Below are 16,521 nucleotides of genomic sequence, written 5' to 3'. Positions count from 1 at the left end.
TGTGCCAAATATTGAGAATGAATAGCAAATAGTGATGAATATTCACATATCTTTCATATAAAACTACCAGGCAAATGACAATGTACCTTTGTTAAATAGCCTACAATCAACAGGTCTAAAATTAAACATCCCTAAGCAGAATTATGTTAAATGTCTTTACAATTAACAATTAAAGGCACAGCTTATGTTAGGGGTTGTAACATCAAAAAAACAAACAAAATGCTGTATAATTAAAGTAACTTTAAGTCAGTTTAATACTCCAATAATTAGTGATACAGAATAATGCAGTTCTGGAGCATGTATCAAGGGTAAAAAGGATTAACAATAATTTGCATAATAAATAGTAAATAAACCTTGAAATAAGTCCTTGTCTGCCTCCATCCATTTATGATGTACACAGTTTATTAATCAATATTTATTATAAGCCATAATTACAGCTGTTTTACTTGTACGAGGTAATGGAGATTAATTAGTGACCTGCAACAAATGCTGCATGGGCTAATGAGTTGTCTTTTATGCTTTAATTTATCAGTGATTTGCCAAGTCATCTGAGTGAGAGGAATTAATATTGCACTTTTTAATTGTGCTTTTCTGTTTATCTTGATTCTTTAGTGCTACTTAAAACCCCAGCAGTTCAATATTTACTGTAAAAGTCTCTAATGCATCAACACATTCTCCCGATGCCCAGTCTCAGTGGGACTCTCCTTATCTTAAGGTGACCTTCTGAAGATACATACAGTACTTCTCCTGCAATTCCATCAATTGTAAAACATGCGCCAGTGGACTTTTAAAATAGTATTTTTTTACACTACACTTACTATGGTAAGTGCAGTGTAAACATTTTGAATTACTCATTGCTACACTGTACTCACAGCTACAGTATGGCCTTTGTCCTTAACCTGACCACCTACCATAACCATATACAGTATACAACACATACAGTGTAACAATGAGTACAGTGTAACTGCAATATTAGTCTACACTGCACTAGTAGTATTTTTACTGTACAGATACTGTAATGCAAAGGAACGTAATAGGAAGGTAATATGGCAGTTTCTTTGGGTCAGTTGTTTGACAAAGCTACTTAATAAGCCAACGCATTATTTTAACCTCTATTGAAGCATCCTAGGCATAAACATATCATGAACCACTTTTTACTATGCAGAGAGAGAGAGAGAGAGAGAGAGAGAGAGAGAGAAAGAAAGAGAGAGAGAAAAACACGGAGAGAGAGAGACGGAGAGAGAGAGAGAAGAGAGGAAGAGAGAGATAGAGAGATAGAGAGAGATAGATAGATAGAGAGAGAGAGAGAGAGAGAGAGAGAGAGAGAGATAGAGAGAGAGAGAGAGAGAGAGAGAGAGAGATGTGGCACTATGCGTATAACATATGTCTATATTTTGTCTAAGTTGATTATTGAAATTAATAGAAGAAAGGATAACTTATTTCACCGAAATCAAAATCCACCATGGCCAGACGCTAATAAAACTTCTGTAATGTGTCATATAAGGTGGTCTACTTCATGCAGAACCACGTCTGTGACATATGTATTGGTCACTGAGATTGCTCAGTATTTTTTCTTCCGAGCCCTGAGTGGATATTTCTTCTGTCTGTCTCGCTGAGTGACATCGTTTGTGTTACAGTCTCCGCCCAGCAGCTGCCGATGCTATTTGAGTGAGAGACGGCAGTACCCTGTACATAGAGCTGGTTTAGCTTCGTAAATGGGAAGCACACGCTACGGTGGAGAAGCGAATACTGTCTAGCAAACTTACAATTACACCATGGTTTCCACGTCGATTACGTGTTTGTGGATTACATTTTGCCTTCATTTATGTTGTTATATGGACACTGGAAAAGCACAGAATGCAAAAGAAGGTAAGTAATAAAGTTTGCTTCCCGCTCATCATCGCGTCATCCATAGCCTACATCCAGAAAACTGAAGCGTTGTGAAGTGTCATCCAAAGCAATAACGGGATTCGGCTATATGTTCGCCTCCGCACGTACATTAATGATTATTCTTGAATTTGTTTGAACATAGAGACATGTGTCACGTCTCAACATGAGCTCAATGACTGTAATGTAGAATATAATGGATATGTATCTCTGTCTGTGCCATAGTCCGTGCGTATTCACAGCGTTCTGTGACAAACGACCCGTTGTATTTTATTGCAGGGTTTTACGCATGGCAACGTACCCAAAATAAACTGTATGTGCGGACGTATCGTGGTTAGGCTAGGTTTTAGTTTTCAAGGCATATATAGCCTACTTTTAGTCATACTGTCATTCCACTCAGAGTCTGCTTCCTTACTGTAATGATTTGAAATAAACTTTAGGCAAGATGGATAGACTGTCACAATCGCATTAGACAACTTAAGCAAGCTATGTGGACACAGTATGCCTCCTTCCTTTTCGTTAGAGTGCATGTTAAAGAGATCTTAAACACGTTTAGGCGATTTGATCCAAAGTAGCCTAACATGCACAGAGCGGGACTAGGAAAGTTGCCGAAATCAAAGAAAAGACAGGTTACACTCGAACGACTGCTGAACACTGTTGACAGAAACAATAGACTATATTGCTCTGAGCCTACGAAATCCCATATGAATAAAATGATACCATTAGAAGCAGAGACGATGAAATTCAATGACCTTCACTTATCGTATTTTTATTATTATTATTATTATTATTATTATTATTATTATTATTCAGCGTATTGCCTATTCTGGGATGTTATTCTCATATGTCCATTTCAAGTTTGAAAACGTGATTTGGTTTATGTAATATATACGTCGTCGCATCCGATCGATAATGTGGTTAATATTTCCCGTTATCCAAAAAGCACTTCTCACAGCCTTTTGATAGAAATCGGCAGTGCGCTGTAGCCTACGTATCCGATGCTCTTTTCGGTTAATGTCTCGGACGTTAATTTCCGGTAATGTGCTATTTAGGCTGCTGCATTCTTCCAAATAAATTAGACTATTGAAACTGTCCCTTTACAGTGACTCATATCACCTATAATGATCGAACTGTTTTATAGTGCTCCTGTCGCTCCTGGGCTGGAAGGCAACAGCAAACTAGGAGTCATGCATTGGTTTTTAATGCCCTAGATTTATAGGCAGGTGTTCTCTCATGACCACTACAGCCTATACCTGCACCAAAAAGACATACATATACACATATAGATGAATAGATTAACCACTTTTCATGTTACGTTTATACCGAAGAGCTTTATATTAAAACACATCACTACTCAGTGCTCTCGGTATAGTTTTTGCTTTTTAATTACATTTAAAAGTTGCCCATAGAAAAGATCGGCTATTGCTTTACACATGTGCTACCAGTGTCTCATCTGATGATTTCAGTTACTATAGCTATCACTCAGTGCCACTGGCACTGACTGAATTGTGTAAGAGAGCTATTGCTAAAAGCCCGTCTCAACCTGTAATTGTGCATTTTAATAGCTAACTGTGGAAAATGGGTCATGCGTAAGCTGTCTAACCATAGAGGCTATAGATTTGTAAAGGGCCCTTTATTAACGATATTCAGTGGCCTGACAGCGCCACATTCAGAGATGTAATCACCTGCTCCTTTATTTCCTGTCGGTAGTGATTCTGTTGGATTCCAAGGCGCAGCAGACAGAGCTGGAGTGGATTTCCTATCCTCCGAGTGGGGTAAGTGGGACACTATGAACTTATGAGAAGTGATTGCAATATTCCAATGATCAATGCGATTTTGACCATTGCCACGCTGTGTGTCAATACTGACGAACAATGTATGATCATTTAATTGGAAAATGTCAACATGGTATATGATTATTAGGTGGCCTTTACCTCGCTGTCATTATGGATAGGCCTATGGGGCCTCAGCGTTATTGTAATCGGCACTATCCCGAGTTTTTTTTTCTTCAAATGTATTGTCCATGTGTATTAACATGAAACCTACGGCCTCAAGTCAAGTAATTTAGTTCAAATTATATCCAAGGAAGTTTTCAGTCTGCAAAAGTATTATAAATAGATTTCTGAATAATAAACAAAGTATGCATTATGGAAAGTCAATTGTAGGCAATATTTGTACTTAATTGTAATGATTAGCAATTTATGATTCTCATCTTTATTTAATTGCTCAGTTGCTGTTATCTGACACGGCAACCTTTATTTATTTGTGTTTTCTAATAACTGGTTGGGCCTACCCTGTTAAGTGTTTAGATTATGGATTTTGTATGATAATTGTTCACACTTTTCCAAAGAGTGTAAACCCAACATTTAGTAGGCCTACACCACTTTTTGGAATGTGCTACTTTTATCAATGTTTTTGTTGGACATTCTCAATAAAGTGGCAGTTGAATTGTGCCTCATCATCTTTCCGTTGTTAGTCTCACTCCGTATAACCATTTTATTAAATGCGTAGTTCAAATATTGTAGGACTGCTTGAAAACCAGTTGTATAGCGAAGTAAATTTTGATTTCATTGTAAAATGAGGGGATGCCAGTAAATTCACCTTTATTTAACAAATGTTTGCTCTTTTCTTTCAGTGGGAAGAGATCAGTGGGTTGGATGAAAACTATACCCCCATTCGCACATACCAGGTTTGCCAGGTCATGGAGCCCAATCAGAATAACTGGCTTCGGACTAACTGGATAGAGAAGGGCGATGCCCAGAGGATTTTTGTGGAACTGAAGTTCACCTTGAGGGATTGTAACAGTCTACCCGGTGTGGTGGGGACTTGCAAGGAGACGTTCAACTTGTATTACCAGGAAACGGATTCAGAGGCTGGCAGGAATATACGAGAGAACCAGTATGTGAAAATTGACACAATCGCTGCTGATGAAAGCTTCACCCAGGGGGACCTGGGAGAGAGGAAGATGAAGCTGAATACAGAAGTGCGCATAATTGGTCCCCTGTCCAGACGGGGGTTTTACCTGGCCTTCCAGGATGTAGGGGCGTGCATAGCTCTGGTCTCTGTCAAAGTTTATTACAAGAAGTGCTGGTCGATCATTGAGAATCTGGCTACTTTCCCAGATACGGTGACTGGATCGGAGTTCTCTTCACTGGTCGAGGTTGAGGGCACGTGTGTTAGTGATGCTGAGGAAGAGACCGATAACTCTCCCAAGATGCACTGCAGCGCTGAGGGGGAATGGCTGGTGCCTATAGGGAAATGTATATGCAAAGCAGGATTTCATCAGAAGGGCGATGCATGTGAACGTGAGTGACTACTCTTTTATTCACCTTTATACTGATATTCTTTCCATTTTAGAAGTAGCATAATGTTTTACTTCCTCAAACTCTAATTCACAACAATTGTTTCAATATTGAGCAATATTTCTTAACCCAAAACAGTGTTTTATTCAGGGAAATATTCTACTTATTTGCTAAATAGTGTTCTATTGAAATGTAGTTTTTCAATTTATTTTTTTGCGAATTGTTTCCTGTTGAAATGGCAAAGTTGTACAGAGGATCACACAAGCCTAAAAACCAGAATAATCTGTGTAGCATTTGCATTTTTAATTATGCAAAGCAGCCAAATGACAATTTAGGCCTTGCTGAATAGTTGTGTTTGCAAATAAAATTAAACTAGCTGATTTGACGGCAATAATGATGGATAAAGTATTGAGGCCAGAAATCCTCAGTGTAATAATTGGAATCCATGTTAATTGTTTGATTACCAGGCTCTTAATTTATAGCCGTGGTTCTGTTGACACTGGGATTAACTGATAACTTGCTCTTCAGTTTAGCTCAGTGCTCCTCGGTTAGAGCACTTCCCTGTCTAACTGGCATCAGGCCAAGGCAATCACTTGCAGAATACACAGGTCTGGAGGAAGTCCAGCCAATCTTTCAGTATCCCTCTGCCCCTTCGAAACGACCCTGACAGAGCGGGAAAACAAATAGCCGCCATACTGTGGCATTTAGGCCCCAGGATATTTATGAAGGACCCTAACAGGAAACACAATTACGGTGGATGTGTGTTTTGTGTTGTTGTGTCGCATGAACCACAGGGCCGTGCCTCGGCAATTAGCATTAAAATGTTCTATGTCATTTGAATTGCAAAGGATTATTTTCAGTGGCCACCTGACTGGTAAAATGAAAATCACTGTGGATTAAAAGGGAACTACTTAGGTCTCAGAGTTTAAGTGCCCTGTCTTGTCAGCCAAGCTTTTTAGCAAAATGGGCAACCTCCATCTACAGTAAGCAGCTTATGAGGGGTACTGACCAGTAATAATTGAACGGAATGTGTTTCAGGACAAATTAGTGGCACTGGCAGGCTAGATTTTATGCGTTACCCTGTGAAGTGTAAATATATATATATATATATATATATATATATATATATATATATATATATATATATATATATATGTATATATAATTAACCTATTTTTTTGAATGTTATATCACATTTGGTAAGAGGTAGAAATTGATCTAAAGCCAAGGAGTTTTTCGGTTGTTTCGATTTTTTCGGTATCTAGGTATGCATACTCTATCTGCCCTGGGGAGGAAAGCAATTTAGCACATTTTGTGATTTACGTCCTCTGAACAGTGTACTGTAATAGGAAATAGCTTTTGGAAAGTAAAATTAGAAACCTGCTTCTCTGCTCATAAAGCATTATGCACACAGCCAGTTAGAACAAAACTATTGTTCTCCAAGCAATTATCCAATCTAACTATGAACTAAAATAGTTGTTGAAAATAGCAATTTCACATTGAGATATTCATTACATGTTTGTAACCCCTCAACAAGTGTCCCCCTGTGTGTGTGTGTGTGTGTGTGTGTGTGTGTGTGTGTGTGTGTGTGTGTGTGTGTGTGTGTGTGTGTGTGTGTGTGTTTTGTGTTGTGTTTGTGTCAGCGAGAGGGGGACTGGTGTACGTGAATTACATTCTTCTTCAATACTATACCATTATGAATTTTGTTTCCATTGGGGTGTGACGGGCCATTGTATTAAAGGGTAGTTAATGTGAATAAAATGAAAACCATATTGCAGCATCAGCAGCTCCTCTTAGATATCCAGTGATATTAAATTGCCCATTCAGTAGTTTCCCTATAGCAAATCTAGGAGAGAGTCCAAGGGTTTCCATCAGTTGAACACCACAAGTGTGATGGGTCCTAGAACAGGCCTGTAAAAGACTGAGGATTCTGCCCTTTGTACCTGTGACTAGCTTGGCCCTGGCCCTGTAAAAGAACAGCTGCTTGTGTGTGAGTCTGCAGCCCTCCTCCAGGACTCTCTTATGGCATATTGCCTGGGATACTGCGGCTAACTGTAAGAGAATAGATACATATTTTGCCATTGTCCTATTTTCAATATCTGTAGTATCACAGAATTGCAAAATGGCCGTCACTGAAATATTAAGCAGAAGGGGCGCGGGAGGAGCAAGAGTTGAGCTGTCAGTCATGTCATTCGAGGAGCCCCCTCTGTGGATACATAGGCCTCCTCCAAAATGTGTTGTGATCCACTCATTCATCACCGTCAGTGGAGAGGGACTGCTTGTCTTTCACTCCTCTCCCTCCCCATCTCTGTCTTTCTTTAACTCTTTGTGTGGCAGTCTGTAGGAACTAAATGACAGTCTTCTTCTCTCTCTCCCTGTTAGTAGAACCAGTGTTATGGGTGTTGAAAAAGGCCATTTGAAGTGTCCTGCAGCCTGCGCAGGGTTTATTTGCATAGAACTGTGTGGTGCTAAAATAGTGGCCATTCATTTGCAGGTCCTGTTTAGCAGTGGCCACTCACTGAAATGGAGCCACTGAGTCGTTTAGAAAAAGAGGGCCCTTGTGGACAGACATTGGTGTCTTTGTTTTGCTGAGTTTTGCTCAATCCCAGGAATGTATGGTGTCCAATTTTAACACATCACATAATTGCACTCCCTAAGTAACCAACTCCTGAGAAATGATTAACTGTTGACCTACTCAACTTTCCTGAAGTGTGGGAGGCCTGTATCTGGGGTAAACAGATACAACAAGACTTATCCCACTGCTATCTGGTACATGCTAACAAGAGCATTAACAGAAGGATACAGCCTCCTACAGACACCAACACCATCCATCTTGGATGTCAGAAACCTGGACAGAAGTTAGTCTGAGTCTGATTGATGGCTCACGCCCTGAGGGGAAGGGCCTAGCTGTTGGGGTTGACCACAAAAGCCAAGGTGCGTGGATGCATCAGGCAGCCAGGCAGGCAGGCCCAGCTCCAGTCCCAGGCATGGCCACACTTAGCATTTTAAATGAAGCCAGGAGTCAGGGGGTCCTCATGCATCTTGACGCTGCCCTGATTGATAAGGTGTAAATGTAACATGCCAAATGGCTCCCAAGCTTAATTATGCAAATGGGGGTCCATATGAAATCCCCAGGAGACCCAACTGGACTTAAATCACTCAAGATTGAAATCATTTTGGTGATGGATGGTAGCTAGTCTTGTCACCGCCAGTGTCAGTTTGCTGTGAATGGCTGCATTCTTCCACAGCCCAGGGTTTTTCCTCTTTTTTTGTTTGACCTGGCAGGTATCTCCCGGATAGACACAGATGTGCCATTGTATCTTTAGGGTATTTATACCAACATGGCAGACAGCTTGAACAAGTCTTAAGAGTAATTGGTTTTGGGGATTTTAGCAGGCTGAATATAAACCAAACACATGACATTATCAAATCATTATTATATCATTATTATTTTATAATGAGAATTTAAATGGTTATTTTTACAACCCCCAACACACATACACACACTTAACATAGCTAGTGTAATAGTCTGTTTAGTACACGAAGAACAAGTCATTGGGAAAAAAATTCTAGGCTTTCATGCTACAGAGCTCTTCTAAGCACATTTTAAATCCCCCTTCTCCCTTCTCCGGGTGTAAGTGGGGAAAAAGTGTGAGGTTATGTAATAAGTTATTGATTTTCCTCTTTAAGGAAGATTGAAGTGCAGAGCCACCCGTTTGCAGGCTCCCAGAGGAGCAGACCCACTGACAACAGGGCCCTCCCTACCGGCTCTCAAGGTGCTAAGTCCCGGGCCAAGTCACATATCACTTTCACCCACATGCCACAGGGACACAGCATTAAACGCCCAGACATTGTCTTCTGACATCGTGTTCGCCTGTCCGATTGCATCCCTCCCCAACAGTCAGTGGACGAGCAATTACAAAAAAGACATCTGTGCCACAGTTTAGATAGCTAAAGAGAGTAAAGCCTACAATTGCTGGAGGTATGGAAGCGGGATCGATGGAGATGTCTGAACCTGTTAGTGCAAGTGGAGATGAGAGCCGCTGCACCACTGGGAGGGGGCTTTTGTTGTGCGGGAGAGGGGGCCGGAGAGGTGACTCTACTTTTGATCAGGGGTCAACTGCTGCGATCATCCATCTTCCGTCTTGGCAGTGTCCTGTCAGCCAGGGTGCTCGCGTTACTAAGCACTAGAGGCAGGCCTCCATTGTGGGTTGGGGCTTGTTTGCAGCCATGTGTAAATGAAGTTAATATTCACTGACCTTATGCATAGCCATTGGGAGACCCCAGTGTCACCTTGGAAATAACGCCATCTGACACAAAGTGGCAAAGGTCTCCCTTTTAGGGTCAACAGTGTCTTTCTCACATATCTTACCACAAGTCTTTGTTTTTGTGAAAATACAGACTGTTTACCCGTATTCTGTCTATTCATGAAATTTGACTTGGTTGTCTCTAATTTGGTGTGGCAGGTCTGTGACCCATTTGCAGATGATTAATGTGTCTCGTTTCTGTTCCCCTTGAAATGACATCACTCGAATAGTACTTTATAGAAGGATAATTGATAAAGTTAATTGATAAAGTTTTGCGCCATTTTATTCAGCAACGGGTTAAATAGTTTCCTGTAATACTGTCTTTTGTGTGTCCCCACAACCGTTAAGTGGATTATGCTTTACTGTCCACTGCTATATATTCATATATACATGAGTTAGTTCCAGCAGCTTATCAAGCGAAGTGAAAGAAAAACCTATTATCAATGTCCAGGCACTGGCAGTGTGTTGTCTGTTTCAGGGGACTTACTGTGTATTTTTAGGTGTGCGTTTTAGAACCTCTTTTTATCCGTTTTATCTCTTGATATAATATCTGTGAGAATGAAGAACAGTAGGAGTAAACATTAAACATAATACGATTTCTCATTTGATTTGATATAGCCTATGCATTATGTTAAGGCTAAGTTAAGTATGTGAATCAATGCAGATGCACAACTCTATTTTTGAGTACGACTTTGAAGCAAATATTTACCAAACCGAAATTAAATGGAAATGAGCTGCCCAGTGAAACTTTTGTTTGGAAAATGAGGCATTTGTATATAATTTGACATGTTGACATGGCAGTACGATCCCGCAGAATGTCCGCCTGGCAGCATATCCAGCGAGTAGCCTTTGTATCCAGGGAAACGTTTTATTTTTATTCTTTTATTTCTCATTCAGAAGTGGTGGTGTATATTTAAATGGGAGAGACATTGGATCCAACATTAAAATGAATACCCTGTTTATTATAGCTCTCCAAATCACAATTTAAAACATTCTGTTCTCTTTACATTCTCTGAGGTAGGAACTATGCTTGGGCTACTAATGAGAAGCAGAAGAAACTCTCATTTTCTCATAACAAGAGCAGAAGCACTGCACTAAGGAATAAACAACAAACTACTTTGTGAAGCAAGCAATGAGTGGGCTTTCCGTGCTAGGTTAGCACTGGAACAAACCAAACGCTAAGTAAATTCACAGTATGATAAAAAGCTAATGTTCTTCACTAAAACTACCCCACCCCCCCCCCCGCTTAAAATAATTAGATTTGCTCCTATAAGCAAAGCAGCACAGTGTAACGCTTATTCAGATGCAATACGCACATTTGTCTAATTATCATGATTATTATAATCCATAAATGTGTGATTAGCATTTGTTTGAACTGGATCACTGACAGTTGTAGCTGGGAGACTGAGTGTAGCTGTGGATCGATGGTTCTCCAGGCCCCATGGGGGGACTTGCCTGTGTCTGTGTTCACGGTGCACACGGGCATCTGAAGGCAAACAGGCGCCTTTGTGTGTCAGTGGAGGCCACGGGGGCCAGACCACAGTGGGACTAGCGGCTGGTTTGACATTGTCCCTGTGTTCAGTTCTCTCTGTCACATCAGTGGGACCACAGGGATTGGAGTGGGGTGGGGATGGGGGGGGGGGGGGGGATTGGCACAATTTAGAGATAATGCTTAGTTGCTGACGGGGGACATTTTCAGTGCTGATTCGTTGTGGCTGCAGGGGGCTTTGGGTGGGTTAGACCTTTGGGCCCTCTGTTTTTATCTCCTGAAAAGCAGTCTCTTCTCTTCCCACTCAGATGTCTTTCAGCAGAGGTCTTCTTTGAGCTGACCACATCCTCCATTAAAGGTAGCCATGGCTGTGTGAGTTAAATGAACTAAACAAAAGATGGCAGGGACATTTTCCATGTTACTGAATATTCATTAGAAAAGCTTTAAACCACATGCTGAATTAAAGAAGTGAAGACCACTCAGAAGAAGACGTGGATCCTACTGTATGTGTGTGGACACAAGATTCAGCTTCTGCTCAGGCAGAAAGAGAGCCATACATTCTGTAATGTCACAGATTCATCAAATGTTAAAATGTCCTTCATTTTCCATCTGCAAATCCACCCAGTAAATCAGTTAGATAGCATGGGGAGAAAACGGGTGCTAAGGTTTATTGTTCCGTATTCGTATTACTGTCAGCAAACACACATGCCGTGATACAGCAGCATAGGCCCTGATACAGCAGCATAGGCCGTGATACAGCAGCATAGGCCCTGATACAGCAGCATAGGCCCTGATACAGCAGCATAGGCCCTGATACAGATACTTTGGACGTTTGGAAACTGATTATGACACATGTTATGTTCTCTTCACACCTACCATGTGAACCTCACTACTGTTACTTATGCAGATGTCACTGGATCTATTGATTAGCTGATGAATTACCATACTGAAGATCTCCACACCCCCGCACGGTACAATACACAGTGACTGTTCAGATCCCAAAAAATGTTTAACATTGATCTCTTAACTTTAGATTTGATATATGAATAATGAGGAGCATAAGGCTTAAGATACTTTCTCGGCAGTAGGGATAGCTTCAGCCAACACACATGTAATCGTCAAAAAATTATGTATTCAACAGTAATTGCAAGGATATTATGTTTGCCCTGCTGTTTGCTTAATGTAAATTAAATCAGTTAAACTTTGCTTTGGAGTGAAAAAAATAAAATGTTCCTCTCTGGCTTAGATTTAAGCTTAATGATATATATATATTTCTTTCATTTTGAAGCCCAAACCCTAACCCTCAGCCCTAACCCTCTTTCAACCTAAAACAAGATTAAATGTTTGTTTAGTTATTTATCAGGAGGTGGCTTTGATCTTACCTCGGTACATCCGACCAGACACTTCCTCAGGGTTTTTGCTGCTTAGAGGGCAAAGCAGTGTGCCCTCTAACACAGTGTAAGGGAATGCTAATCTTCTCTTTGTTTCTCATGGAAAAGCTACTTATCTGCCCCTAAGCACAGGTACCTCCGATGAATGGAGCGGTTGTCTGAATGAGCACACCCCTAGCCAGACAGAGCCATTCCAGTTATACGTGGGGGTTATGGAAGAATTAGGGACAATATGATAGTTTGAGGTTTTTTTTAACCATTTAATCTGCCGTTTCTAAGACTCTTAATCTAAGTTTTTTTTCTCACTGTAGGCTTCCTTCAGAAGCTTCTCCATCCATCCAAAGCCGCAGGAGGTGTAGGTGTTTGAATTGAGCTTGTTTGGAAGGGTTAGACATTGAAACTCTATCTCCATCCCCTGTGAAGAGGTTTCCAACATAGGGCCTCAGTTCATTCCTCTCCTTTGTGTGTTGCGCTACTGTTTCCAGGAGCTGGGTAGGCGCCTCGCCTCTCTGAGGTGGAAGATTAACATGTCTGGGGGCAAAAGCCCAGCTGTTCAGCTTAGCTTTTCTTTTCTTTATGTTGAAAAGGAAGAGATTTTCGAAAAATCAAGATTTTTTTGGGAAGAGGTGGAAAAGTCCAAACACCTGTTGCCCTCTGTGTTGCTCAGTGGATGCTGTGAAATTGAGCACAAGTTTTACTCCCTGGGACTACATTTGTCCAAAAAATACCACAGGGCTTTAGTGTGTACAGTGTACATAAAATGTTAGTAAACAGAATTTGATGGATGTCCACATGTAGTATTTATTGAGGCAAGAACACAAGTCAAATCTAATCATAGCAACACATGCACCCTTTAGGCAACATTAAGTAATGCATAAGAAATAGACTTCGTGAGAGCTATAGACATCTTTCTCTAGTCACAACACATTGTCACAGTCATAATTGGATGCCCTAAGAATGAAACTAAACATGGTCCTGAAGCAGGATATTGAAATAGCATTTCATGGTTCTATGAACATTGAGAAGCAGGGCGTTTCGAATTACTGGCAAAAGAATGTTTGCAGCAAAATTAACATTGAACATTGCAGTGTGATTCAGCAGCATGTCGCAGGGTAATAGGGACAACGATTTGTTTATGCTAGGTAGCTAGACAGCTGAGCATTGAGGTCAGAACAAGCAAAACAAAGAAAGGAGAAAGGACACTTGGAGGAAATGCAGTCTAACAATCAATCACCTAAGACAAGCTTCTCATCTTTGCAGAGACTGTTTTTATAGTTGATATTTATAAAGACATTTCCCTATCGTGGCGACGACTGTTTAAAGATGGCAATGGCGTTTTTGGAATAAGAAAATAAACTGTTTCCTTTATCGCGTTTGACCCGCTCCACCTGGCATTCATCAGCGGTGGGGCCTGCATGTTGGCCCTGTTGGCTGTTCTCTCTCCCTCGGCCTCCTTTATCACTCTAATGGGGTGCTATCTCCAAGCTGCTCTCTCTCTCTCGGTCCCCGCAGCCTGCTCCGCTCGCCCCGACACGCATTCTTTCCACATCCATCCTGACACACAGGCGGATTTAACACATAATCAGGCTGGACAGGAGGGTGGCCAGGGGGAGGCCCAGCCCTGACAGGGCTCGTCACGCCGGGGCCACAGAGACGGTCAGGGCCGCACCAGTCCGGCTCACTCCATCACACTGTGGGTCAGAGAGTTGGAGCATAACACTCACCTCTACTCTCTCCCTACAAGTCCTCCCTCTATCCCTTTGAACCCGGACCGTAGTACAATGAGACAGATGTGGGAGAAACTCAATATTACTCGGTGCCTGTTTGGGCCCTGTGGTGTAGTCCCCTCTGTCCTCAGTCGTTGATGAGGATAACTACCCTGATTAGATTTGAGGGTTAATGGAGACTGGAGAGAGTTTTTTGCCTATTTCACAGACCGCAAAGAAAGGGAAAACCGTTGCTTTTCTGTAATGGTAATACTGTCTGGAAGGCCCTTTGTGAAACATGATCTGTCAATCAAAGTCCATCATTAACCGAAAGGAAAAGCAGTTCATGTACCATTGCGTCACACAAGGACATTAGAAGTGATTATGATCTGGTATGGCCACAGGAAGCAATATGTCAGGCTGTCACCAAATGTCACCCCAGGTTGAGAACCTCATCCATCCTTTTAGTTTTTTTCCCTCTTCGTCCTTGATCCAGATTGTCATTCAATCGCCAAACAGTTGCAGCTGTATACAATTCAAGAATGTTACGAAGCTCAAAAGGAAGCTCATAGGAAACAGATTAAATAAACCGGTATCTTCACAAAATAGAAAAATTACATATTTTGAGTGTGTGTTTGTTCGAGATAATGCCATTTTGTTTTATCCTGTCTCCCATTGTGGATTGTGATTGAGACCTTTCCAGTCCTGGGAGTTTAGGCCTATTCCTAACTGGTGATCTGAGGCCTTTTTTGTTCTATCAGTGCAGTGTATGGAACTGCTGACTTGCAGCCTGTTTCCCCCCCAGTCTGCCCATTGCTGAATGAGAGTGCTTGACCACCGGAAGGAAAATTACATATGCTGCCTATGTTGCTTTCTGAGGAGCCTGGTGGTGGAATGTCAGACTTGTATTTTTCCCACTGTCTCTCTGCTTAATCTCGGGCCGGTTCTCTGAGGACAGACTAATTTCTCAGTATCATAAATGAGGCTGGTGATGTCTCTGCTGCTCGGTCTCTTAAAGTGCCTGTGCCAACAAGCATAACCCACTAACCTGCCTTTATCTGAGTGGCAGCAATGCGCCGGTGTCACGAAAACAGGCATTTTCAAGTAGCCACTACTTACATACTCCTCACATACTGTATGTAATTATGTCTGTCTGTAGGATCTGACGTCAGTGGAGGGTAGGCGAAGGATTATTGCATGATGCATACGGCGTACAACCTTGATGTTTTTCCGTGTCAATGTACTGCACAGTTAGTCATTTTTTCCAAGTACCCTGTGAGAGTCAGGTTAGGTCGGCAGTCATATTACACACAGCACAACCACTCGAGTTAACACCCTGAGTGTAATTGCACACTGGTATTTCTTCTCAGGAGAAAGCGATTGCTGCAAAGGGAAAAAAAAGAAAACCCTATCACAGGCTTTTTTACCTAAAGCGTCTCAGTTAAAGAGTGTGTTTTTAGCCAACAGAGCCAGGAACAGGAACTTGCCAGCAGCGTCTCTGCTGCTGGGACAGGAATGCAGGGCCTGGATGGCTGTGTTTGTGCATGTCACTCCGAGCACTGCAAGGGGTGAAGAGGGAAAAGTGGGTTCTGAAATGGTTAGCTAGCGATGTCATACAGCTGCTTGATTTGAGGCCCAATTTGCCGCCTTGTTGCTTCTGCAACACGCCGAAGCTGGTCAGACACTCGTGGTAAACACAGAGTGATCGCAAAAAAAATGGAAAAAATAAACAATGTTTGCATTTAAACTATAACTTGGAGTACTGTTGACTTTTGAAAGCCCTCCCATTCCAGAGCGTGTGCTAGTGTTTATCTGGGCCTGCTAGCGTGGTGGAGCGTCTGAGCCGGCAGAGTGGCAGTAGCAGTGGGAGTGAGCCCTGGGCTCAGCTGGGCTTCCCCCTCCACACGCTGGCCACCCAGCGGAGGAGCACTCCCAAACCCAGAGGCAAACAGACATGCTGGCTTATCAGAATGTTTAAACAGCCATGTGTGGTGGGGGAAAGCAGACTTTCGAACAGCATGTCTGGCCAATCTTTAACCTGCTTGAAATAGCCACAACACAGGCCAACATATGGGAATATTTACATAGTGGTATCAGATAATACACTAAGACAAGGATAACCATGTAGGTAGGAACGCTGTTTATGCTGAAGGTCTAATGTTATGGTAAACCAGTTATCAGACCATAGTATCAAAGTAGCCTGAATTTGATTAATAGGTGCTCATATACGTTTTGGTCGGTGGCACACAATTGCTATCACAAGGCACCTCTTACAGCCTACGAATCCTGTTTTCAATTACTGGCTCTCACAGGTAAAGAAACATTCAAGATAAAATCATGTCTTTTTTTCCCTCTCCGAAAAAGGTCTTGTTTCACCAGGCTGGTGCAGTGAGATAAATAGAGAGTGACAGGCCTTTCATGTTGCTGAAATGGGGATAC

General features: G+C 41.8%; 1 protein-coding gene across 2 annotated transcripts in view; it reads left to right on the top strand.

Moving 5' to 3' along the window:
* The first annotated feature begins 1,740 nt into the window (after positions 1-1,740).
* The window catches only part of epha7 (eph receptor A7), a 58,300-nt gene continuing 43,519 nt past the window's right edge, over positions 1,741-16,521 (top strand). For both annotated transcript variants that reach the window (XM_083688911.1, XM_083688910.1), the window contains exons 1-3: positions 1,741-1,869; positions 3,598-3,662; positions 4,523-5,192. In XM_083688911.1, the coding sequence (XP_083545037.1) occupies positions 1,776-1,869; positions 3,598-3,662; positions 4,523-5,192 (829 nt within the window). In that variant the 5' untranslated portion in view covers positions 1,741-1,775. The remainder of the gene's footprint in view (positions 1,870-3,597; positions 3,663-4,522; positions 5,193-16,521) is intronic.

Source organism: Argentina silus, assembly GCF_951799395.1.
Source record: "Argentina silus genome assembly, chromosome: 17".
Lineage (NCBI taxonomy): Eukaryota > Metazoa > Chordata > Actinopteri > Argentiniformes > Argentinidae > Argentina > Argentina silus.
This window is presented reverse-complemented; position numbering and strand designations above follow the sequence as displayed.